We start from the raw sequence: 22,665 nt of genomic DNA on the forward strand, positions 1-22,665 counted from the left end.
ATTGTTGTACAGTATATACTGATGCATCAAATCTTTTTCACATCTTGATAAATTAAATTATTTTACAATCAATTAATATTGTTTATGAGTTACAATTATTTCTAGTTACATGATACATGATAGTTGTTTATAAATATTGGCCTCCCTATCAATTATTGAAATTAATAGCATTGACAATACTGATTTTAAAATACATAGTAGTGGTTTATGATTGTTTTAATGTTTGATTATTTGTTTGGAAAAAATTCGATAGCATAGTGTTTGATAAAATTTTTATGAAAAATTGAGTAATATATGATTATTGTGTGTATTAGATTTTTTTAGTGATTTTTCAATTTAATTTGAGATGTTATTGATGTTTTATATTTTTTTAACTATTATTTTAATAAAAGAATTTTTAATTTAAATGAAATTAAAATTAAAAGTCTTAGAATTTTATTTTAAAAATAGAAATATTAATTAGAAATTAAAATATAATTTATCAAAAAATTTTATATTGTCATAAATTTTGTGAATGAATATCAACATTGCCCTATTATAATAACCATAACAATAAAACTCTAATTAAAAAAGAGAGAGAGAGAGAGAGAGAGTCAAAGCAAGCATCATTTACATCTCAACATGGCTGTCAAATCTTTAAAAAATGTCTCCGTTGTGAACAGAAGCACTCCATTCTGCATGACATCAAACCACTCCATTTATTTTTCATTTCTTCAACAAACAATCCTTATTTTAAAAAAAGAAAAGTAAAATTCTTCCTTTTTTATTTACCTAAATTGACCCTTTTTCTTCTCAGATACTATATTTTAGAGCATTGTTAGCGTCACAGCGAGTGATGAAGATGATGCATCTGGACCGTTGATATTTTCGGGGTCTAGACTTAAAAACTTGTCCGGATTCATTTACTCGCTTCACCCACCAGTGACAGTGAATTTTTAAGACACCATTGGAGGACTTTATGGTCATTTTCTTCGCCAGAGAAAATCCCGCGCTTCCAAAACTACAGCCGTCATTTCCTATAATGACAGAAAACTCCTTGATTTACACGTCTCCCAATATAATTGGATCAATTTTGGTGTTACTGATTGCTGGGAATTTGGATAATTCCCCCCTTCGCCTCTCCCTTCCCGGTTTCTATTTGTGTGTGTGGATCGTGGGTTCCATTCAGCAGATCCATCATCGTTACATTGGATACCCACGAGGAAATACCAGAGGTTCCTCCATTTTCCATTGGATCTCAGGCACTGATTTTTCTTCTTTTACTTCCATTTTCATGCATTTTTTTTACCTTGTTATATTTCGTTTTGTTGAAATTGCAGTTCTTGCTAAATGATTGTTAAGAAAATCCCAAATTTGTCGTGTTTTATGTGTAAGAATGTGATCAGGTGCAACTGAATCATGCAAAATGTCTTTGAAGTTCTGGGTTTGGTGGATTTTTATTGGGATTTTGGATTTCTTGCTTTTTCTGTGCTTGCCTTGGAATTTAATGTATATTTCAACACGAACTTGATTTAATGACAATTCATATTTTCCATGGTGAACTTTCATTGTGCACTATTTTGTATGATTTTGTTGTTTCCATTGAATTGGTGAGGAGAAGGGCTGAGGAAGCTGTCTATGCCTGCAGTTTATTCAACTTGTTTTTGCTCCTTTTTTCTTTTTTAGTTATTTATATGCAAAAAGGCAAAAATGGAGCTTCAATGAATAAAACCTGTCTACCGACATTTCCTCCATTGTCCTATACAAAATATAGAACTTAAAACAGAAAGTCCAAGAGAGATTTTCATTATAAAAGACCCTCAATACTTGATGTAGGCTATTCTTTGCAAATTCAAGTAGCTTTAGTTTCAGATTCCATTAGCAATTTTTTTCTAATTTTTTTTCTTCTGCCTACAGCCAGCTGAAGTTTCCAAGCAGTGAAAGTATTGCAGGCTGAAGATCTTCACTTTCATCTATTCCAATCCAACACTAGGAAAGAGTAAAATGTGCTTTAGATTTTGAGAGATCATATGTCTTATCTTGTGTAACTAGAAATGAAAGGAGCAAACAATTTTAGATTGAGGGGGAGGCATCTTTCTATTGCTCTGCTCGCTCTTACTTTTACAACCATATTTCTTTGGGCTTGGGAGAAGAATCCTTTTGTTACTACTCTGCAGTCAGCACAAGAGCAGTTTAGCTTTCATTCTTCTGGTATGCTTTCTGGTCCACATGGATATCCATTTATCTATCTACCTAAGATTTCCCCCCTTGTTTAGTGATGCTCAGGAATTCTAACTTTTATTAAGCTTCAAAAGAAATTTTGATATATTTGAGGTCTGAAATTCTATGTATTTAGTTGCCCTAAAGAATCCTAAGTCTTGCTTTCTGCACTTCAAAGTACCAAATCTGCAATTCAAATAGTCCATGTTACTGTCTTTTTGTGTTCTTTTATGATGCCTATCGATTCCCTTTACCAGTCTTACTTGTCCACAGAACTTCCGACCTTTTTGAACCTTTAATAAACATAGAAACAAGTTTTTAAATAAAATCATGCAACCTTTACTCTTCCCCTTTTGTTAGTAACAAGTGAGTTCATCTGGATGAGGATGATGGCCATAAAATTGATGAAGTGCAGAAATGCCTCTAGAAAGTTGTTTGATCATGATATATCTACTAGTTTAAAGATGAAGTCCTGCAGGAATGCTACTTCTGCCTTTTTTTTTAAAAAAAAAAAATACACGCAGAAAGGTTTATCAGCCAGCTAACTCTGATGGCCTTCCCTCTTTTGCTTTTATGGCTCAGAATTCCTTGTTGATTCCCCAGAAGATTCCTCCAGTCCATTGTCTTTGAACCAGACAGAACATGTTGAAGAAGCATATTCTCATTCTATAAGTTCAGAGGACCTTGAAAAGCAAAACAAAGACTCTGGTGCTTCAGCTTTGAATTCTACTGCCTCGTTTACCTCTGAAAAGGAAGATAATGATGGGGATAACATGTCCTCTTCCAAGTTGAAAGGTGGAGTCAATTCCTTATTTCAGCATAAGGATTGGTATTTATGATGAATTTATGCAATCTACGTATTTTGTTTCCTTTCTAATTTTGCATACAGTTACAATTTACTTCCATTTGCAGACATTAAACCTGTGGTAGAAATGTTTCAATAACTTGGCTAATACTTTGCTTGGCTGTCAGAACACAGCAAGGAATTGGTTTGTTTGTGCAATCAAAAATTAAAACAAAGAATTAATTGAAAAAGTTAAAAAAAGGATTTTAACTGATTTTGCTGGTACTAGGATGAAATTTAAATCTTTTTTTTTTTTGGTTTCAAGTGATTGATAGATTCCCTCCCGTTCTTTGTCCAAAGGGTTGCTGATGGCTCCCTACGTTTTCTATATTTCTTCCTCCCTTTGGTGCAGAACTACGTTGTAATTAGTACAATGTAATGTATGAATCTAGGATACGTATGTTCCATGAAAGCACAAAGGAAGATGGTATAATTTACCTAATGATTTATGGAAATAATAATAATAATAATAAATTGTAATTCAGACTTGAAAAAATGGAGAACTTGTGTTATGTGACAATTGCAGATGGAGGATGTTTTAGAAATTTGCATTTAGTCGCAAAAAGGAGTTAAAGGAAGGGTTCCTTGTTCCTAAGGTTTTCTGTATTATACTCTTTTATATGCTCTGTTTTTAAATTAGCAATTTTACCTATGGTTTGTTAATTGCTCAGTAGTTTAGTTCTTAATTATAACATCATGATCTTTTTACTAAATTTGAGTCCTTAAATTTTAAATTAGATTACAATTTGATCTATAAGCTTTTGAAATTTAGTGCCACTTAGTCCTTCAAAATCCGGTACTATTTGCTTATGGCAGGATGGGATTAAAATTGCTAGACCAAAGTGTATTTTGTGACAAATATAAGGGTATTATCTAATAAAGCTAAGAAAAATAGAACGTAAAAAAATTTTGGGATGTCTTTAAGAGCTTAAATTTGTGAAGCTACAAACTCTAAATTGAGAAAACTTTGTGGCATGGGACAACTACACATCCAAAGAAAAGCCGACTAGTCCGTCTATAAAATCTATTTTGTCCTAAACTATCCATGGATACGGTTTATGCATGCACATAAAAAATGTCTCCTTAAGTGTATGTTTATATATATTTTTATGGATGTCTATCTGTCATGTTTGCAGCCTGCAATTATGCCAAGGGTAGATGGGTGGCAGACAGCAGGCGGCCCTTGTACTCTGGGTTTGGATGTAAACAATGGTTATCAGGAATGTGGGCATGTAGACTCACCCAACGAACTGATTTTTCCTACGAGGGATACCGGTGGCAGCCTGAAAATTGCAAAATTACAGAGTTTGAGTCATCTCAATTCTTGAAAAGGTTGGCTTCCAATTTTTTTTAAGTTTGTCTTTTTAAATCTTGGATTTTCAATACAAACAGTAACAATGTATGCCCTCCAAAAAAGAAAGGTCAGACACGCAGATGAGAGCATTCCAAGATGTTCAGTACTCTAATCATTTTTACATTCCAGGATGCAGGATAAAACAATTGCATTTATAGGAGATTCATTGGGCAGGCAACAATTTCAATCAATGATGTGCATGGCCACTGATGGGGAATGGAGGTTAGATGTTGAAGATGTGGGAGCTGAATACGGTCTTGTCAAGCCTCGTGGAGCTATCCGTCCTGATGGATGGGCTTACCGATTCTCAAACACTAATACTACCATTTTATATTACTGGTCAGCAAGCCTTGCAGATCTTGAGCCTTTGAACATCACAGACCCGTCCACCAATGTGGCCATGCATTTAGACCGTGCACCAGCTTTTATGAGCCGATTCCTCCATAGGTTTGATGTGCTAGTTCTCAACACAGGACATCACTGGAACAGAGGGAAGCTTAGAGCAAATCGTTGGGTGATGTATGTGAATGGAAAGCCTGTTGAAGATAGAAGACTTGCAGAAATTGGGAACGCTAAAAATTTTACAGTAAATAGTGTTGTGAGGTGGCTTGATTCACAACTTCCTTCTCATCCCCGACTTGTAGCTTTCTTTAGGACTATCTCACCAAGGCATTTCCGTAATGGGGACTGGAACAGTGGGGGTCACTGTGATGTTACTACTCCATTAACTCAAGGAAGCGAAGTGACACAGGATGAATCAAGTGATCCAGTTGTTGCAGGTGCTGTTAAGGGGACAAGAGTAAAGCTTTTAGATATTACTGCAGTGTCTGAGCTCAGAGATGAGGGTCATATTTCACGATACAGTGTTAAGGCAACGCCGGGCGTGAATGATTGCTTACATTGGTGTTTACCTGGCATTCCAGACACATGGAATGAACTTCTTGCTGCTCAGATATAGAATATGCCACACCAATTTCTAGGCATCTGTGAAATATAGAGACCAAAATGGAACTCCTGTTATTGAAGACTTCTGTTAGATGAGCTTTTTTTTTTTTTTGACTGAATGATCTTATTGATTGGAGAATCCCTTTAATCATGTACTAGTTATGATTCATGGGGTTGCCAGAAAAGCTGGACAAGCCCAAGGAAATACTTCCTATAACATGCTGAAATTCAATAGCTTGTAAGGATGTTCATGGTTGTACGTAAATCAACTTAGCTATTTAAGTACATAATACGATTTGTGTTTTCAACCATTTCTATATTGCTTGTTATCTTGGCAGGGAAACTTTTTGTAGATGTAGAGTATAATGGACCTAAAGAGGGGCTAACAGGGGGTTTTAAGTGGAGGTAGGCCGAGCATGAATATGTTTTTATTACGAATTTAAAAGATTGTGTTGTAGATTGTTGCTTGATAGGAAACCTTCGACCTAATATTAGAACTAAATTCAATGGAGAGAGCTCATTACTTGAGACTCGTTGGAAAGAGTCTTATAAGTTATTTCTCGTAAGATTAGGATAAATTTCTTGATTATCTTTTATTGAAATTGAAAACTCCTTATATAGAGATTATAGAAATTGATCGCTCTATCGTAAGGATATACAATCAAGATTTAAACTGAAGGAAGAGTTGTGTTAAAATATAAATTCTTATCAATCTTAATCTAATAAAAAAAAAAGATAAAAATCCTAATTTGCTGTAACGATAAACTTTAATTCTAATATGATAAAAAGATAAATCCTAATCTGCTGCAATGATAAACTTTAATCCATTGAATAATTAATCTATTAATTGCTAATTAGACGTATCTCTACATCTGCAACCAACTTACCCCTATGCTTTTGAATATAATATATATTTAAAATATAATACCTCGAAATTCATAAATATTATTATAAAAAAATATATTTAACAAATTAGCTATATAAAAAAATGATAAGATATTATTCTCGTTATTAAAATTAAATTAGTTTAAAATTTAATTACATATTTTAAAAACTTTTTTCTATTGAAATAAATTCAGTTAAATATATTTTATGCCATCAGGCATGTGATGGGCAAGGCAGAGTGATCTGCACGTTAGCTTAAAGCAGTGGTGAGATTGAGTTTTCTTATTTTAATTTATAAAAAGAAATTAATAGGAAAGAGTTTGTGCTAAGTCGGTGCGTTTTGGTTCTTGCACATGGCGCTTCGTGCGGTCTTTCTCCGCGGGAATAGTTTCCTTATTAGGAAACTATTAATTAAATTTAGGCGTCACACCGACACGACGCGACGCTTGATTTGTTTCGGTCTTAATCTCACAAATTACCAAATTACCCTTTTTAGATGAAGTGGAGAAGTCAATTATGGAACGCATTGATTCAGACATTATACCATAGATATGAACATAGAATTGATAAATTTATGATATTTATCATTTTCAAAAAAAAAAAATTGTGATATTTACAGTAAATTAAAAATTATCAAATGGTGTTTAAATAAAATTAAAATTATGGTAAATTAATTTTGACCACTTTGACAAGATTTTGATTAAAAATTAATTTTCATTTTTCTGAAACTAAAAAAATAAAATTTAATATGTAATTATCAAATTCAAAAAATCTGATTAGATCCAACCAAAATGAAATTTGAAATCGAAATCGAAATCATAATGAAAGGAATCTTTCAACTGAGTTTAAATTTCAGCTTTTGAGATGGAAAACTATTGATCTAATTTAGATTTTAATACAGAATCAAATGATACTCATAATTAGACTTAATTAAAATTAATTTTTTAAAATTATATTAGCTTAACCTCGAAGCTTTGAGATTTAATCCCATCTTCCGTAATTATAGTTTCCGCGTCGCTTTCTCTCTACCAAATTCTCTCTACTTTCCTTTTCTCTCCATTCTCACTCGCTCATTATTCACAGGAATTTTGTACATAAAATAAATAAATAAATGAAAAAAATCAAATCCTCACCGCATTTAGATAACTGAACCAGCTCCTAACTTCATCTTCTCTCCATATCCATCCCGCATCTCTCCGTTTCTCTCTCGCTCTGACTCTCTCTACGAGCAGCAGAAGAGAAGAGAAATGAATCCCTAACGATTAATTCTATTTCCGTCTCCTTGCGTTCACTTCCATTTCCTATCAAGGTACTCACACTCACCTGATTTGCCTCGGATCTCTCTCTTTTCATTTCTATCTGTATGGTTTTTGTGCAGATCTATTGTAATTTTTGTTGTGTTCCTTTCTCATTTCAGTGTTGAATGTAATTTGACATGTATGTACTGACAAGCTAATGAGCTTTTGTTGTTGAGCACAATGGAAGTGATTGATGGAAGAGGATAATGTTATTTTAGTGATTTCGTGCAGATCTAAAACAATTAGATTTGGGCTAGGTGATTCGTCATTTGTTTACTTGTGGAGTTACTTTTGTTTTTTCTTCCTACATTTCTTTAAATGCTAATCGTATATTATTTTGCTTATTTTCAGCTTTAGGTTAGTGTTTTTATTAGGTTTGTCTTTTTTTTAAAAAAAACTTTTGTTTTCTTTCTCCTCTTTTGAGTTAGTTGCTCTAAGTTGAGTCGCGATCTGGCTATTAATAGTTATTTGTGGCTTCAAATTGTAACAAGGGAAGACTTCAAACATCTGGATAGGTTTCTTTCCTATTTTGTTAGTTATTAATAGTTAATTCGATTAAGGCAACTGCTTCCCACAAGTAAACTTGTGCTGACAATGACAGTGTAAGACTCCTCAAGTCCTGTGAGCTGTGAAACTAGAGTGGTGATTTCTTTTCATTAGTGTCACTGTGATGTAGTTGTAATTTTATTGGATATCTCAAAGTTGGCTGTTGCTTTGTACGATTTATCTAAGTTGGTTTGATCTCCAGGTTAGATTTTCAAGAATTGATTGAAGAAAGTAAAAGAAGAAAAAAAAAACAATGGCTTTAGGAAAATATACGAGGATCGACACTAGAAGGCAATCAACAAATTACTGCTCAACAGTGACAATTGTTGTCTTTGTCGCACTCTGCTTGGTTGGGGTATGGATGATGACATCTTCATCTGTGGTTCCTGGTCAAAGTGTAGATGTGCCTGCCCAGGAGAACAAGCACGACGTGAAGGAGCCACTGCCTGAGAGCAAGGCAAGCAATCCTAAGCAATTTGAGGATAGCCCTGGTGATTTACCTGAAGATGCAACTAAAGGGGACACCAATGTTAGTCAAACTCGGGGAGAAGACAACTCTAATACACAGGAAAATCAAGAGGTGAAGGTGGGAGAGAAGCAAGAAGAGAAATCTGAGGAAAAGCAAGATGAAGGAAATAAGTCTGACGATGTCTCAAATAATGAGAAGCAAAATGGAGAGAATAATACGGAAGATGGAGATTCTAAAACCCCAGATGGGGAAACAAACACAGATTCTGGAGACACAAAAACTAATGATGGTGAAAATAATGGCACTGGACAAGGAGATTCTGAGGAGAACTCCAAAGAGAACAAATCTGAATTAGATGAGACTGAGAAGAATCCGGCTACTGATGAGACTGAGATGAAATCAGATGAGAACTCTGGTGGAACAGAGAAGAAATCCGATACAGATGATACAGAGACAAAACCAGATGAGAATTCTGGTGATATGGAGGAGGAGAAAACAGAGAATCAGACGAATGAGAAGGTGGATGTAAAAGATAACAAGGAGTCAGAGAAAACCTCTGATGAGCAGGCCAACAACCAAAGTGGTGGTGAGGTATTTCCTTCAGGGGCTCAGTCAGAGATTTTGAATGAAACTGCTACTCAGAGTGGGTCATGGTCAACTCAGGCAGCAGAGTCGAAAAATGAGAAAGAAGCTCAACTATCTTCTAATCATCTAGACACGTATAATTGGAAAACGTGCAATGTCACTGCTGGTCCTGATTACATCCCATGTCTTGACAATTGGCAAGCAATTAGGAGACTTCGAAGTACTAAGCACTATGAACATCGTGAAAGGCATTGTCCGCAAGAACCTCCGACTTGCCTCGTTCCACTTCCTGAAGGATACAAACGCCCAATTGAATGGCCCAAAAGCAGGGAGAAGGTATGCAAAACTAGTTTATACAAGTTCAATCTCTTTACTTTTGTTCTTACCTTGATGAATTGATACATTTTTGTTTCCACAGATATGGTACAATAATGTTCCCCACACCAAACTTGCGGAAGTTAAAGGGCATCAAAACTGGGTGAAAGTTACTGGTGAATACCTCACTTTCCCTGGTGGTGGAACCCAGTTTAAGCATGGTGCTCTACATTACATTGACTTCATAAATGAGGTGAAAATTGAAAAGAAATTCAGTTGTTATTTGAGCCCTGTTCCATTATATGCAATTTTGTGATTTTGCTTGTTTTGTGATTTGCATATTCATCACCTTTAGCATGTGCTATAATCTTCGATTTTAGATTTACACTCTTCAACTTTCTCTACATTCAGCATAATTGATGATTCATGTTGAAAAGATTGTATCATAATTTCCCTTCCAATTTTTAATGGTATTTATCTGATACTGGAGAATGATTATCGCTAATAGTTCTTTTGATCGGCATGCTTTCATCCTGTTCTTGATATTAAGATATCTGTATGCAGTCTGTGCCTGATATTGCATGGGGAAAACGCACCCGTGTGATATTGGATGTTGGATGTGGTGTTGCTAGCTTTGGAGGCTTTCTCTTTGATAGGGATGTTATCACAATGTCATTTGCCCCTAAAGATGAACATGAGGCCCAAGTGCAATTTGCTTTGGAAAGAGGAATCCCTGCTATATCTGCTGTGATGGGAACACAGAGACTTCCTTTTCCAGGCAGAGTCTTTGATATTGTCCACTGTGCTCGATGCAGAGTCCCATGGCACATTGAAGGTAGGTTTGCTTGCTTTACTCAGATGATTTAGAGCTCGTCTAGATTTGTGATTTGGTGCCTGTGTACTTTTTTTTTTTAAAGAAAAGGAAAATTATGTCCTGAGCTTACCGCTTTTGAATGCTAAATTTTATAATTGGTGTTCTTAGATTTAGATTTATTATTTTAACTGATGTATTTTCTGATTAACAGAATTGAAAGAGAATGAATCATATAATTTAACCCTTATCTTCAATGAAAACAGGCGGCAAACTTCTTTTGGAGTTGAATCGAGTGCTGCGACCTGGCGGTTTCTTTGTGTGGTCTGCTACTCCTGTTTATCAGAAGAAGGTTGCTGAAGATGTTGAAATTTGGAAAGGTAGATGGTTTCACAAACAAATACATAATGATACCCAAAGAGGTGATTAAGACTAACCACTGAGTGCATTTTGCGGGATTCTTTTTGCAGCTATGACGGAGCTAACCAAAGCATTGTGCTGGGAGCTTGTGTCCATTAACAAGGATACATTAAATGGTGTGGGTATAGCTACCTACAGGAAGCCTACTTCCAATGACTGCTATGAAAAAAGATCTCAACAAGAGCCTCCATTGTGCGAAACATCTGATGACCCTATGGCTGCCTGGTAAATTTTTCTTCAACTTGATGAAAAATCTCTTTGTAATTGTGGATCTCTCTTTCATGGTTGGCAATTGGATATGTGTAATAAATTATCTTGTGAGAATCTCTATTTCTTTAATAAAATGCAAAAAATAAAGTCAAGGATATATTTAATTAATTACTCCACTAACAGATTGCTATCAGTCTGGAGACGCTTATGCTTATCAATGTAGCCCACCCTAACTCTTAGTTTTTGACCCTTGTGCTCAGGAATGTGCCGCTGCAAGCATGTATACACAAGGTTCCAGCAGATTCAGCAGAACGTGGATCTCAATGGCCTGAGCAATGGCCAGTGAGGTTGGAGAAAACACCTTATTGGATGTTGAGTTCCAAGGCTGGAGTTTATGGTAAACCAGAACCAGAGGATTTCACTGCTGACTCTGAGCACTGGAAGCGGGTGGTATCTAAGTCTTATCTGAATGGAATGGGAATAAAATGGTCTTCTGTGAGAAATGTCATGGACATGAGAGCTATCTATGGAGGGTAAGCATGACTGTCCACGTTTCTAGTACAAAAACTGTTAATTATTTTACAACTAATTTTTTCTGTTGAGCCAACAAATAAAAAATGCTATGATCCTTTATGGTTCATATAATTATTATTCCAATTACTTTCTTCCTTGATTATTTTTGTATAATGATTCTGATGACATGGAGAAGATATTTTGAAAGGCTGTGCTCTACTCGAGTAGGTTTAAGGTTCTTAAACAAACACACGACACAAGAGACAATATCTAGATTGCTTGGTTGTCTCTTTGATCTGATGTTGCTCTACTTGCAGGTTTGCTGCAGCTCTGAAGGATATAAATGTGTGGGTCATGAATGTGGTCCCAATAGACTCCCCAGATACTCTACCTATAATTTATGAACGTGGTCTTTTTGGCATTTATCATGACTGGTGTGAATCATTTAGCACCTATCCTAGATCTTATGATCTTCTCCATGCAGATCATCTCTTCTCAAAGGTTAAAAAGAGGTGTGTACTAACAATTCTTGTATTTTATTAGTTCTTGCTGCATAATACTTGCCATCATTGGATTGTGCAGTGCTGCTTCCAAGTCCATGATCTGATGTTTTGTCATTGTGGTTTTGATAGGTGCAATCTAGTGGCTGTAGTTGTGGAGGTTGATCGGATACTTAGACCAGAAGGAAAGCTGATTGTCCGTGACAATGTTGAGACTATTAGTGAGCTGGAGAACATAGTGAGATCTATGCATTGGGAGGTCCGAATGACCTACTCGAAGGACAAGGAGGGATTGCTTTACGTTGAGAAGTCCATTTGGCGACCCAAAGAGGTGGAGACAATCACATACGCCATTGCTTAAGAGCATGATTTGTGCCATAGCCCCTTTCATTATCAAGGCGGTGTTGTTGGTGAGAGTAGCTAATTCTTTTTGTTCTTGTTGCTAATTGCAATGCTGAGCAACTGTTATCTCCTAGTTAGCTGATGTACTATGTCAATTACAATTAGGGCCTTCCTCTTAATTTTTGTTTTTTTATTTTTGCACACACTCGATTTCATCCATCCCAAGATTGGAGCCGTAGATTCCTCCATTCTTGAAGTGTAAAGTCGGCCATCAGAAAATGGACCGACATCAGAATTTGAAAATTTGTCATAGGATGATGATTTGTGTTGCTGAGATGGTTTTATTGTATTCCCATGAACAATGCTTTTATACTACATTCAAGATTTTGTTAATTTTTTATACCGTTAATGATTTCTTTAGGCTTATGCATGACCATCGTGTCATGTGCCTGATTTCCAGGAGGTTAATAATCAAACCATGCCTTTTCTTGTTGTTTTATTATTAGTTTGGTTTTTCTGATATGGAGACGATTTTAGACACGACGCGACTACATCCCCAAATATAATTCAGTTTATTTATGGATATAAATCTGAAAGGAACATAAAATGAAAATAATGTTTAAGAAAACGCAATGAAATTGTTACCTGCATATTGTTGCTGCCCAACAATAAGGTGCCTGTGAGAAATTTTTTGTTCAAATTTAATTTAACAATTACATTTTTTTTAAAATTTAATTAAAGTTTTATATTATAATAATGAAGTATTTACTAAAAGGACAAATAAATATTGGATGCATAAAATTAAAATTGTAAGTATGGAATTAGATTTCTAGTTTTAGAAATGCATCGGATTTACATCACCTCAAGTGGGCAAATTGTTAGATGGTTTTGTTCATAAAGAAAATTTGGGACTCTTTTTACTTTCATTTCACTTCATCTTTCTTGCTGTGATTTGCACCGTAAACAATTTCACTTTTAAGGTTAGACATTTCATTTTTCCTGACAACCGGCTTTTTTAGGGTCAAAGACAACCGGTTATAGGTATTGCATAAGTTATGTTAGTACAAAATTTTGATTTTAATTCCGGCTTAATTTGTTGAATTTAATAAGCTAATTTTATTTAGAATGAAAATTTCAATTTTAATAGAAACTAAATTGGTTGGTTTCAGTCAAACTCGATTATAATTAAAATCAACATTTGGTTCTAATTTCGAGTCTATTCAAACTTAAGGTTAGGCATCATCTTGTAAAATAAATCTTTGTCGCTCAAGTAGTTGTAGGATTTTGGTTATTATTTTGCATTGGATGCAAAAAGATTAAATTTCAGTTATTATTGTAAAAGCAATTTCCTATGTATTGAATTCTAAAATATTATTTAATGAAATTGAAATTTCTATCAAAATTGGACTAACCCAGGTGAATTAAAAAGAATTAAACCTTGGCAAGTAATAAATCATACCTTCTCTACATTGAGAGCGAGTCCCAAGGCTTAGCTGATTAACAAGAACCAAGTTATTTTTGTTAATCCCCTCTTGATTTGCCTATTTTCATGCTTTTCTTTTCCTTTATTTGAATCAATAAAACTCCATAATCACCACCAAAATTCAATACCCAATATTCTTGAAAATATTTTAGAAAAACGTACGTCTGTGCAAGAGAGTGAATGTGTGGAAGAGAGAAACAATGGAAGATGAGAGCCATGGAAGTTGTCCAAATGTCCCCAGTAGAGGAAGCCCAGAAAGTCCGTGTTTAAAGAGCACGAGTACCAACAACAACAATAACAACAACAAAGAGCAAGATCGATTCCTTCCTATAGCAAACGTGGGAAGAATAATGAAGAAAGTGATTCCAGGAAATGGGAAGATCTCAAAAGATGCAAAAGAAACAGTTCAAGAATGTGTTTCTGAATTCATCAGCTTTGTCACAGGAGAAGCTTCTGATAAATGTCAAAGAGAGAAGAGAAAGACCATTAATGGAGATGATATCATCTGGGCTATTACAACTCTGGGCTTTGAAGATTATGTTGCTCCACTTAAGTTATATCTCAGCAGATACAGAGACATTGAAGGAGAGAAGCTTAATATTCCTAAGCAACAAAGAACAACAGATCAAAGGTTGCAACAAACTCCACAAGAACAAGATCAAAGTTTACCATCTTTCAACTCTGTATATTCCTCAACTACATCTCTTATCTCTCAACCATCATTTGTGCCTGCTGATCAATCATTTTCCTTAAACTTCTCCCCTAATTCCATTCAAAAACAACTACAACAGCATGATCAAATTGATTCAGTTGGCCATTGGTAAGACTTCAGATCATTCTGAATTCAACAAAAGAGAGTCAAGGATTTTATATATAATTTCTTTTTCTTTTTTTTTTTTTTTTGCCAGGTGGGTTTTATGGGTTTATACAGTTTTATTAAAAAAACTTAGTGTGTGATATCATATTACCATAATTATATTAATTACTTGATTTATACATATATTACATGTAAAGCATACATATTAATTAGCTTTGAATTGCATGAAATGGAGATTCTTCATAAGATTGAAATTAAAGAAACAACATTACTAGAATAGTCTTTCGGTCCGAGTATTCTCGAGTTTTAACACGGCTACTAATTGTAAGGAAAAAACAGAGAAACTAAAAGTTAGAAGGATTTAGAAGATAGAAGCCATTGGAAGAAGCTTTGGAGGGTAGCAACATCAGCTCTGTAGTGGTTTTGTGTGAAGTCCAATAAATCAGACCATGTGAAATCTGGGTACTTTCTTGTCCCTTCTCTGCGAACAAGATCTTGTGGTGGTCTCACTACTTTGTCTTCTTTTGGACACACAAAGAAAACCAATGATCTTCTTTCTCTCTCTCTATTCACAACTGCTCTATGCATGCAACTCTTGTATTTCCCATTGGATAATGCCTGCATACACATCAATAATCATATCATTTCTCCTTACCCGATTATATCCTTCATCATTTTTAAAATCTATATCAGACAAAGCTTACCATGAAGGTATCTCCAATGTTAATCACAAACGCATCAGGACGAGGTCGTATTGCCTGCCATTTGTTATCAGCAAACACTTGAAGGCCACCAACTTCATCTTGGTGAAGAATTGTTAATGAAGTTGGGTCACAATGAGGACCAGTTCCAAGTGTTAGCCCTGGACTATTGCAAGGTGGGTACAAGTTACATCTCATTATTGAGCTTCCACCTTCAAAAAATTTCCTGTAGTGAAAACGTTCAACTCCCAGGCTGACTTCCAATAGCTCCAAAATTACTAGAGATAATCTCCTCATCTCTTCGCAGTACCTTTGATAAACCCACCTGTCAAAAATTCAAAAATATTCATTTTACATAATCAAAACGAAAGTTGAAATGGAAAAATTTAAGAATGATTAATAAAATCGATACCCAGTTGGTTGAAAATCTTCCCCCAAGAAGTTTTTGAAGTAATCAACAACAATCGGGTGAGAATCATTCTCATGGTACCCAAATGTGAACGTTTCCTTCCAGGGCAACTTGGAAGAAAACCGATCAGCATGAGCACCGGAATAACCATATAGGCCGCCGGATTGCCTCCGAAGGCTGAGCTTCTTATGTAGAGGGAGGTTGAAGATTGTATCAATTTCTTGATGCGCAGCTCGAATAAGGGAAGGATCAACTCCGTGGTTGGTGACCTGAAAGAAGCCATGGTTTAAGCAAGCAGCTCTAAGAAGCTGAGCTGCATGGGCAGTTTCCATCTTGTCACCTTTAAAGAAGCCGTTCAAATCTATCAAGGTTTCATTCAGCTCGTCCTGGTTGGGCACTAAATCACCATTCGGCCAAATGTATTGAGTCGGCAAATTTGGCTGTTTCTGCAAGAGTGACGAGTCAAAAACATGAAGCCCAGCAAGTTCATCATCTCTTGCAATATTCATTTTGAGACGCAAAGACTGCAATCAATCCAAACTGATTATATTAGATTGCATCCATGTAGGAAACACATTTCTCCGGAGCTTCCTATTTATAGCAAAACCTCCATGCTAGAAGACTATATAATATATATATATTTTTATTTATAAAAATATATATATATAAAACTGTGAAATTATTAAATTACTATAAATAAAATTTAATTACTTATATACGTATATATTCATATTTTAAAAAATGTGTGTTATATTTAATAAAATTATACCTTTAATAATAATTTTTATTTTACGTTAAAAAAATAAAGTAAAATATTGTTTTAAGTCATGAAAATTTATTTGTTTGCTAAACTCTTTTAAAAAGGTCGGTAGATGAAAACATTTCTAATTATAGAATTTTATTTCATCCTGCTTATTATACTTTTACACGAGATTTACAATTTAGTCTATAAATATTATCATTATTAACATGCTAATTTTTACATTTTCAGAAATCTATTAAAATACCGTTATCTTTTTTTTCCATCAACAAAATAGTCATTCTGTCTATTTCTGTCGTTAAAAATATAGCAAAATATCAAATTATCTCATTCTTTTCCTCCTCCTCCTCCTCCTCCTCCTCCTCCTCCTCCTCCTCCTCCTCCTCCTCCTCCTTCTTTTTCATTGATTCTTTCTCTTCTTCTTCTTTTTTTGTTCTCTTTCTTCTTCTTCTTTGATTCTTCTTCAATTTTTCTTTTTATTCCTCTTTTTTAAGGAAGGGAGGAGATTTTTCTTCTTTTTCTTTTTCTTCTTCATCTTCTTCTTCTCTTTCTTCTTCTTTTTTCTTATTCTTTTCCTTCGTCATCATCATCTTTTTCTTCTTCTTTTTTAAGGAGGAGGAGAAAGAGGAAGGACTATTTCGTTGATGGAAAAAAACGATAAAAACGTTTTAATAGATATGAGAAAATATAAGTCGTTTTAATAGATTTTTAAAAATATAAAGATTAATTTATTAATAATAGCAATATTCAATAACTAAATAAGAGGTTTTATTTGAGGGTAAAATTAAATTTTAAAATTTTTTTGTCTCATTCTTTATCTATTTTTAATGGAAAAGATAATAAAATAACTATTTTGTCGACGAAAAAAAAATTAAGAATATTTTAATAAATTTTTAAAAATACGAATCGACTTGTTAATAATGATAATATCAAAAAATTTAAATCTCTCTGTGTAAATCAATTTTAATACATATTAATAAATTATTTATAAATATTAAATAAATCAATTCAATAAATAAATATAAAATACAATAATAATAATAAGTATATACATCTAAGATAAATTATATTTTTTATTAAGAATCATATTTTTAAATCTTATATATATAAAGATAGGATTATTTTTATATATTTTAATAATAAATAATTATATTTATTTTTATATGCTATTTTATATATTAATCACAATAATTATATATAATTTAATAAATATTTAGTTATTTCTCATTATGATTATTTTTTTTAAATGAAAATAAAAAATTAAAAAAATAGAATTTAAAATCTCACAATTTTATGAAATGTGGTGAGTGCAGCAATCGATTGTAATTTTAAAATAATTTTAACAAAAATATTTACTAGATGCCGTGAGTGCAGCGATGGATTGTAATTTTGAAATAATTTAGCAAAAGTTGCGGCAATCAGCCATGGGTATCAGTGATACCTTTAGGCTATCGGTTATATTTAAATATCAAACTAAATACGTCATAAAAAGAAAGCCAAAGGAAAGGAAACGTCAAGGCGGTTAGATATTATAGGAGACAACAGCTGATGGAGGCTAGGGGACGCCCTTTAACCTTGTCCTTAGGTCCATCGGCTGGGGGTCATTGTGGGCGGAGAAAAACAAAAGCAGAATGAAGGATGCGGTGCGGTGCTGTTTCCCAGCTAGACTTGAAACTCGGCTCTTCCCCATGTGCTGATTGTCTTTTTCTGTCTGGTTTCATATCATATCCCTTGCCTTTCATTTTCACTTTTGATTTCCTAGTTATCCATTATTTCTCTATATTCAAGTAAATTAAAATAATGAAAGTGAAGAACACGAAGAGATATAATTGTTTGCGTTAGGGTGAAGATGTCCAAAATCATGGGAAATAGAAGTATTGGAATACGTTCATATTCCCAGGAGAACGTCAACTCAGAAACATCACATGGGGCTGCTGCTGCTCTTAATTATTCCTTCCAAACAAACCACAACTCATGCTATGCTGGAAGGTGACTCAACATTCAAATTTTGTTTTTATTAAGTTTGATGTGGTTTGATTTATGGGTCAAAACAAGCTTTTTGATTGAATTTTCTCTATCCAGACAGATCACTAGGTGTGTTGAAGCTCTTCCAAATTGTTTTTGTAGTTGTCCCATTAGTCAAGCACTGCCATGTGGGCTGCACGTGAATGAATGATCAACTATCTCAACAATTTCAAACCTTTTTGGTAATCAAATAAACCATGACAAACACAAAACACTTGGACTTTGCATGCATGCATGCATATGGTGATCAATCACTTGTAAATAATTTTATTTTCATTCCTATGATCAGTCACATATGCATTAAAGACTTTCTTCATTCATCACCATCATGTTCTATGGCCGGGATATTTAACCTCCACCTCCATCTTTCTACTTTAGAAAACCTAATTTTTTTTCAAGGCTTAATGTTGTAATATATATATATATAAATAAGAAATTTCAGCATTCGAAATCAAAATTAAATCCTCAATCCAAGTATAGAAAGAAGGAATGCAACTTGTAGCTTAATATTAGATATTCTCATTGGTATTGAAATAAATATATGATAAATTTCAAACTTTTATAACCTTTTTGTTATTTGGAAATAAGGAAAAGACTTATTTATTTTAAACTTTAAAAAGGTTTTCGATTATTATTTTTTAAGTAAAAATTTTTTTCAAATAAAGGTCGGATAGCACTCACAGCCTTAGTATGATAATAAGTACATCTAAATAAATCTGAAAAATTTTTTAATCTTTAATTTTTATTTTAAAAATTAAAATAAAATAAAATAAAAGTCGGTTAAAAATACGTTAATTAAAATAACAAGGTGTATTGAGAGGGTAGTGGTTATTGTACATAAATGAGAGAGACTAAGAGGTCAATGTTGAAGATAAAAGAATAGCAGTGCATTCTCTGAATTTACCTTTTACAATAAAAAAATAACTCTTTCTAAAAAATTTTTTACATGTACGGGTTGTTTATACATTCAATAAATTAAAATTCATAAATATATTTTTATAAATAAAAAATTTATCATGATATTAATCTATATAATATCTTTATATTCGTAAGTGGTGCTGAGTATAATTATAAAATTTACTGTAGCTAAAAAAAGTTTTTGAAATAAAATTTGAAGTAAAAATTTTATTATTTAAAGATAAATTTTATATTTTTATTATTTTTTAAAATTTTTTAAATATTTTTTATATTAGAATTTTTGATATTATAAATAATTTTTTTATAATATTTTTTAATTTTAAAAATTTAATAAAATATTTCAGTTTTTAACTTTTTATTTTTTAAATTTTATGTTAATCAAATATTATTGATTAGCACTTTTTACGAGTCTAATTAATTTTATCAATCTTATTTCACGAAACTTTGTAACCTATTCTGCTTGAGAGTGAAAACCTACTTTTGAACCTGGTAAGGTTAGTTACATAAAATCTGAAATGCTGTCACTTTAGCGTAGGATCTCCCTATGTGTAATGATTTTTTTGTTTTAATATTTTCATGTAGTAGAGATGGGATCAGCTCATTTTCAGATAAAATTAGTTTGAAGACAATTTCTTGAAGATAATTAGAAATGGCCCTCTTCATGCATTATACTAATAATAATAATCTCAGCACGATGTCCCCATATGTAAATAATTCCAAAACATACCAACCCCAGTGGGACCCATTAAAGCCATTCCACCAACTCCCACCCACCCACCCACCCATCCATCCAGTTGGTAAAACTCTTATCTCCTCTCTCTTCAACTACTGTATCTCCACCTTTAAAAATCCACCCACTCCTTTTCCACAAAACAAAACACCTCTCTCTCTCTCTCAACCAGTTCTCCCAGGAGGCGAAGGAAAGAGACGACCGCAAAAACCATGGCCTCCGAAACCCAGTCGCCGGAAACGCCACCGAACTTCTGGGGACACATGCCGGAGGAGGAGTACTATGTATCACAAGGGGTTACCAATACAAAATCATACTTTGAGACGCCTAATGGGAAGCTCTTCACGCAGAGTTTCCTACCGTTGGATCAGAAAGTCAAAGGCTCGGTATACATGACCCACGGCTATGGATCTGATACTGGTTGGTTGTTTCAAAAAATCTGCATCAACTATGCAACCTGGGGTTATGCAGTCTTTGCCGCTGATCTTCTCGGGCATGGCAGATCTGACGGTCTACGTTGTTATATGGGTACTTTCCACTAAACTTAAAACTTCTAGTCAGAGTACCAATTCCCTAGCATACAACTGACTCAATCATACCTGTGTAGGTGACATGGAGAAAATCGCAGCCACGTCCTTATCATTCTTCAAGCATATGCGCTACAGCGAACCATACAAGGATTTACCAGCATTCTTGTTTGGTGAGTCCATGGGTGGGGCCACAACGATGCTAATGTACTTCCAATCGGAACCCAACACGTGGACGGGTTTAATTTTCTCGGCCCCACTTTTTGTCATCCCAGAGCCCATGAAACCCAGTAAGTTACGCCTCTTCGTGTATGGGCTGCTCTTTGGATGGGCTGACACGTGGGCGGCGATGCCAGACAATAAAATGGTGGGGAAAGCAATTAAGGACCCAGAGAAGCTCAAGATAATAGCATCAAACCCCAGAAGATACACAGGCAAGCCAAGGGTGGGGACCATGCGGGAAATTGCAAGGGTGTGCCAATATATTCAAGATAATTTCTCAAGGGTAACGGCGCCGTTTTTGACAGTCCATGGCACCTCGGATGGGGTCACGTGCCCTACATCATCCCAGTTGTTGTATGAGAAGGCTTCTAGCGAGGATAAGAGCTTGAAGTTGTACGAGGGGATGTACCATTCTTTGATACAAGGAGAGCCAGATGAGAATGCTAACATTGTATTGAAAGATATGAGAGAGTGGATTGATGAGAGGGTTGAGAGGTATGGCTCAAAAAAAGCTGATGATTAAATGAAAATTAAAAAAATAATAATAAAATTGTGATTATTTAATCACGGAAAGGAAATTGTTGTAATTGAATAATCATTATTTGAAGGTTTTTTTTTTTTAAAATTATCCAGCAAATTAATTCAGTTTTTTCCTTCTTTACCATAACTTAATTTTAGCACACAAATGTAACTGAAAATTATTATTTCTAGGCGTCAGAACTGTCATTGAAAATGTTAGAAACATCTAAAATGAGAATTATTAAAAGGCAACAACACTGGAAAAAAAAAAAAAAAAAAGGCTTTGAAACTTGAAAGTGAAAACTTAATTAACTTTTCCTGCAAGCATGTAAGTCTTGAAGATGACAGTTCTGACCAATTCCGGGCCACCCCAAGCCTTCTCAAATTCCTTAACAACATTTTCAGACAACAGATCCACGCCTTGTTCCTTAGCAATATTCACAGCTGACCATGTTCTTACAAGTCCCAGAAATCCCTGAAACGATATCTCCTTTGTCATCTCCAGTGTCTCAGGTTGCCCCTCACAGCCCACACCTACGCTTTCAAAAGGGAATGGAAGTGTCCTGTAACAATCAAATGCATATTTTGCTTTCGGATTCTGGAAAGGAAGTGATTTCTCGTGGAATGCCCACATGAGCGGATCAAATTCTGAGTTAACTTGGATGACATTATATGTCCAAACTGCAATCACGCCTCCTGGCTTTCGCAGCAGACGCTTCACCTGAGAGTAAAATCTTTCCAGGTCGAACCAATGCACAGCTACAGAGACTGTCACTAGGTCAACCGAATTGTCACCGCCGATTAAGGTCACCAGTTCATCATCTGACATTGATGCTGAAGTGTGCAAGTATCGAACTCGAGGGTGCTCTATACAATGCTTCAATTGCTCTTCACTTATATCAGTCGCAATCACTTGCTTGTAGTGCTCTGCAACCTGCACAGAATATATACATAATATGTGAGTAGACAAAAAGTTGAAAGACAAGCGATCTCGGCCAAGATAAGGATTAAAAAGAGAAAGAGACAACTAACGCTGATAGCTGCCTGGCCATTGCCGGTGCCGGCATCCCAAGCTAAAGAGTGATGAGGGGTGAGAGAAGCTAGCATCGAAAACCATTGACTTGGAAAGGTTGGCCTGGCATCTACATAAATAGCAGCCTGCTTGTCGTATAAACCTGCCATTTTCTTTTTTTTTTTTGGGTTGTTGAGATCTGATATTTTATGCTACGAGTTTTTTTCTGAAGCAGAAGGATGAATTTATATGTGTGGGTCAAGTTACTGTGCGGTCAGCAATTGATATAGATCACGGGTCAACCAG

At 34.4% G+C, this 22,665-nt stretch overlaps 6 protein-coding genes across 7 annotated transcripts; 4 read left to right on the top strand and 2 right to left on the bottom strand.

The window, feature by feature from the left end:
• Positions 1 to 1,070: 1,070 nt before the first annotated feature.
• On the top strand, positions 1,071 to 5,650 carry LOC110628484 (protein trichome birefringence-like 14). Of its 2 annotated transcripts, none has more exons than XM_021775167.2 (5): positions 1,071 to 1,214; positions 1,897 to 2,190; positions 2,782 to 2,994; positions 4,180 to 4,375; positions 4,527 to 5,650. In XM_021775167.2, the coding sequence occupies exons 2-5, from the start codon at positions 2,034 to 2,036 to the stop codon at positions 5,353 to 5,355; spliced, it is 1,395 nt and encodes a 464-aa protein (XP_021630859.1). In that variant the 5' UTR covers positions 1,071 to 1,214; positions 1,897 to 2,033; the 3' UTR covers positions 5,356 to 5,650. The 2 variants fall into 2 exon arrangements, with proteins under 2 accessions (XP_021630859.1, XP_021630858.1); XM_021775166.2 differs by having other exon boundaries at positions 1,077 to 1,241.
• A 1,604-nt stretch (positions 5,651 to 7,254) lies between these two features.
• Positions 7,255 to 12,636, top strand: LOC110628276 (probable methyltransferase PMT26). Its single transcript, XM_021774868.2, has 9 exons — positions 7,255 to 7,536; positions 8,274 to 9,461; positions 9,544 to 9,693; positions 10,005 to 10,275; positions 10,518 to 10,631; positions 10,722 to 10,896; positions 11,142 to 11,414; positions 11,712 to 11,906; positions 12,027 to 12,636. The coding sequence occupies exons 2-9, from the start codon at positions 8,325 to 8,327 to the stop codon at positions 12,253 to 12,255; spliced, it is 2,544 nt and encodes an 847-aa protein (XP_021630560.1). The 5' UTR covers positions 7,255 to 7,536; positions 8,274 to 8,324; the 3' UTR covers positions 12,256 to 12,636.
• A 1,003-nt stretch (positions 12,637 to 13,639) lies between these two features.
• On the top strand, positions 13,640 to 14,617 carry LOC110628281 (nuclear transcription factor Y subunit B-7). Its single transcript, XM_021774873.2, has one exon. The coding sequence runs from the start codon at positions 13,920 to 13,922 to the stop codon at positions 14,541 to 14,543; it is 624 nt and encodes a 207-aa protein (XP_021630565.1). The 5' UTR covers positions 13,640 to 13,919; the 3' UTR covers positions 14,544 to 14,617.
• A 141-nt stretch (positions 14,618 to 14,758) lies between these two features.
• Positions 14,759 to 16,232, bottom strand: LOC110628277 (gibberellin 20 oxidase 2). Its single transcript, XM_021774869.2, has 3 exons — positions 15,650 to 16,232; positions 15,241 to 15,562; positions 14,759 to 15,154 (listed from the first exon to the last, which is right to left on the bottom strand). Exons 1-3 carry the CDS (start codon positions 16,153 to 16,155, stop codon positions 14,888 to 14,890), a joined length of 1,095 nt encoding a protein of 364 aa, XP_021630561.1. The 5' UTR covers positions 16,156 to 16,232; the 3' UTR covers positions 14,759 to 14,887.
• Positions 16,233 to 20,183: 3,951 nt separating this feature from the next.
• On the top strand, positions 20,184 to 21,445 carry LOC110628278 (caffeoylshikimate esterase). Its single transcript, XM_021774870.2, has 2 exons — positions 20,184 to 20,607; positions 20,687 to 21,445. Exons 1-2 carry the CDS (start codon positions 20,292 to 20,294, stop codon positions 21,349 to 21,351), a joined length of 981 nt encoding a protein of 326 aa, XP_021630562.1. The 5' UTR covers positions 20,184 to 20,291; the 3' UTR covers positions 21,352 to 21,445.
• Positions 21,446 to 21,516: 71 nt separating this feature from the next.
• Positions 21,517 to 22,587, bottom strand: LOC110628279 (putative methyltransferase DDB_G0268948). Its single transcript, XM_021774872.2, has 2 exons — positions 22,380 to 22,587; positions 21,517 to 22,281 (listed from the first exon to the last, which is right to left on the bottom strand). The coding sequence occupies exons 1-2, from the start codon at positions 22,527 to 22,529 to the stop codon at positions 21,652 to 21,654; spliced, it is 780 nt and encodes a 259-aa protein (XP_021630564.1). The 5' UTR covers positions 22,530 to 22,587; the 3' UTR covers positions 21,517 to 21,651.
• Positions 22,588 to 22,665: the final 78 nt, after the last annotated feature.

This window comes from Manihot esculenta, chromosome 12 (assembly GCF_001659605.2).
Source record: "Manihot esculenta cultivar AM560-2 chromosome 12, M.esculenta_v8, whole genome shotgun sequence".
NCBI classification, from domain to species: Eukaryota; Viridiplantae; Streptophyta; class Magnoliopsida; order Malpighiales; family Euphorbiaceae; genus Manihot; species Manihot esculenta.

Coding starts and splice junctions, on each gene's coding strand:
- LOC110628484 (XM_021775167.2), top strand. CDS start 2,034: ATGAAAGGAGCAAACAATTTTAGATTGAGGGGGAGGCATCTTTCTATT. Junction 2,191..2,781: donor GTTTAGCTTTCATTCTTCTG/GTATGCTTTCTG, acceptor TTTATGGCTCAG/AATTCCTTGTTGATTCCCCA. Junction 2,995..4,179: donor GTCCTCTTCCAAGTTGAAAG/GTGGAGTCAATT, acceptor TCATGTTTGCAG/CCTGCAATTATGCCAAGGGT.
- LOC110628276 (XM_021774868.2), top strand. CDS start 8,325: ATGGCTTTAGGAAAATATACGAGGATCGACACTAGAAGGCAATCAACA. Junction 9,462..9,543: donor GGCCCAAAAGCAGGGAGAAG/GTATGCAAAACT, acceptor TTGTTTCCACAG/ATATGGTACAATAATGTTCC. Junction 10,632..10,721: donor AGATGTTGAAATTTGGAAAG/GTAGATGGTTTC, acceptor TTCTTTTTGCAG/CTATGACGGAGCTAACCAAA.
- LOC110628281 (XM_021774873.2), top strand. CDS start 13,920: ATGGAAGATGAGAGCCATGGAAGTTGTCCAAATGTCCCCAGTAGAGGA.
- LOC110628277 (XM_021774869.2), bottom strand. CDS start 16,155: ATGAATATTGCAAGAGATGATGAACTTGCTGGGCTTCATGTTTTTGAC. Junction 15,563..15,649: donor GAAGATTTTCAACCAACTGG/GTATCGATTTTA, acceptor AATTTTTGACAG/GTGGGTTTATCAAAGGTACT. Junction 15,155..15,240: donor ACATTGGAGATACCTTCATG/GTAAGCTTTGTC, acceptor ATGTGTATGCAG/GCATTATCCAATGGGAAATA.
- LOC110628278 (XM_021774870.2), top strand. CDS start 20,292: ATGGCCTCCGAAACCCAGTCGCCGGAAACGCCACCGAACTTCTGGGGA. Junction 20,608..20,686: donor CGGTCTACGTTGTTATATGG/GTACTTTCCACT, acceptor ATACCTGTGTAG/GTGACATGGAGAAAATCGCA.
- LOC110628279 (XM_021774872.2), bottom strand. CDS start 22,529: ATGGCAGGTTTATACGACAAGCAGGCTGCTATTTATGTAGATGCCAGG. Junction 22,282..22,379: donor ATGGCCAGGCAGCTATCAGC/GTTAGTTGTCTC, acceptor TATTCTGTGCAG/GTTGCAGAGCACTACAAGCA.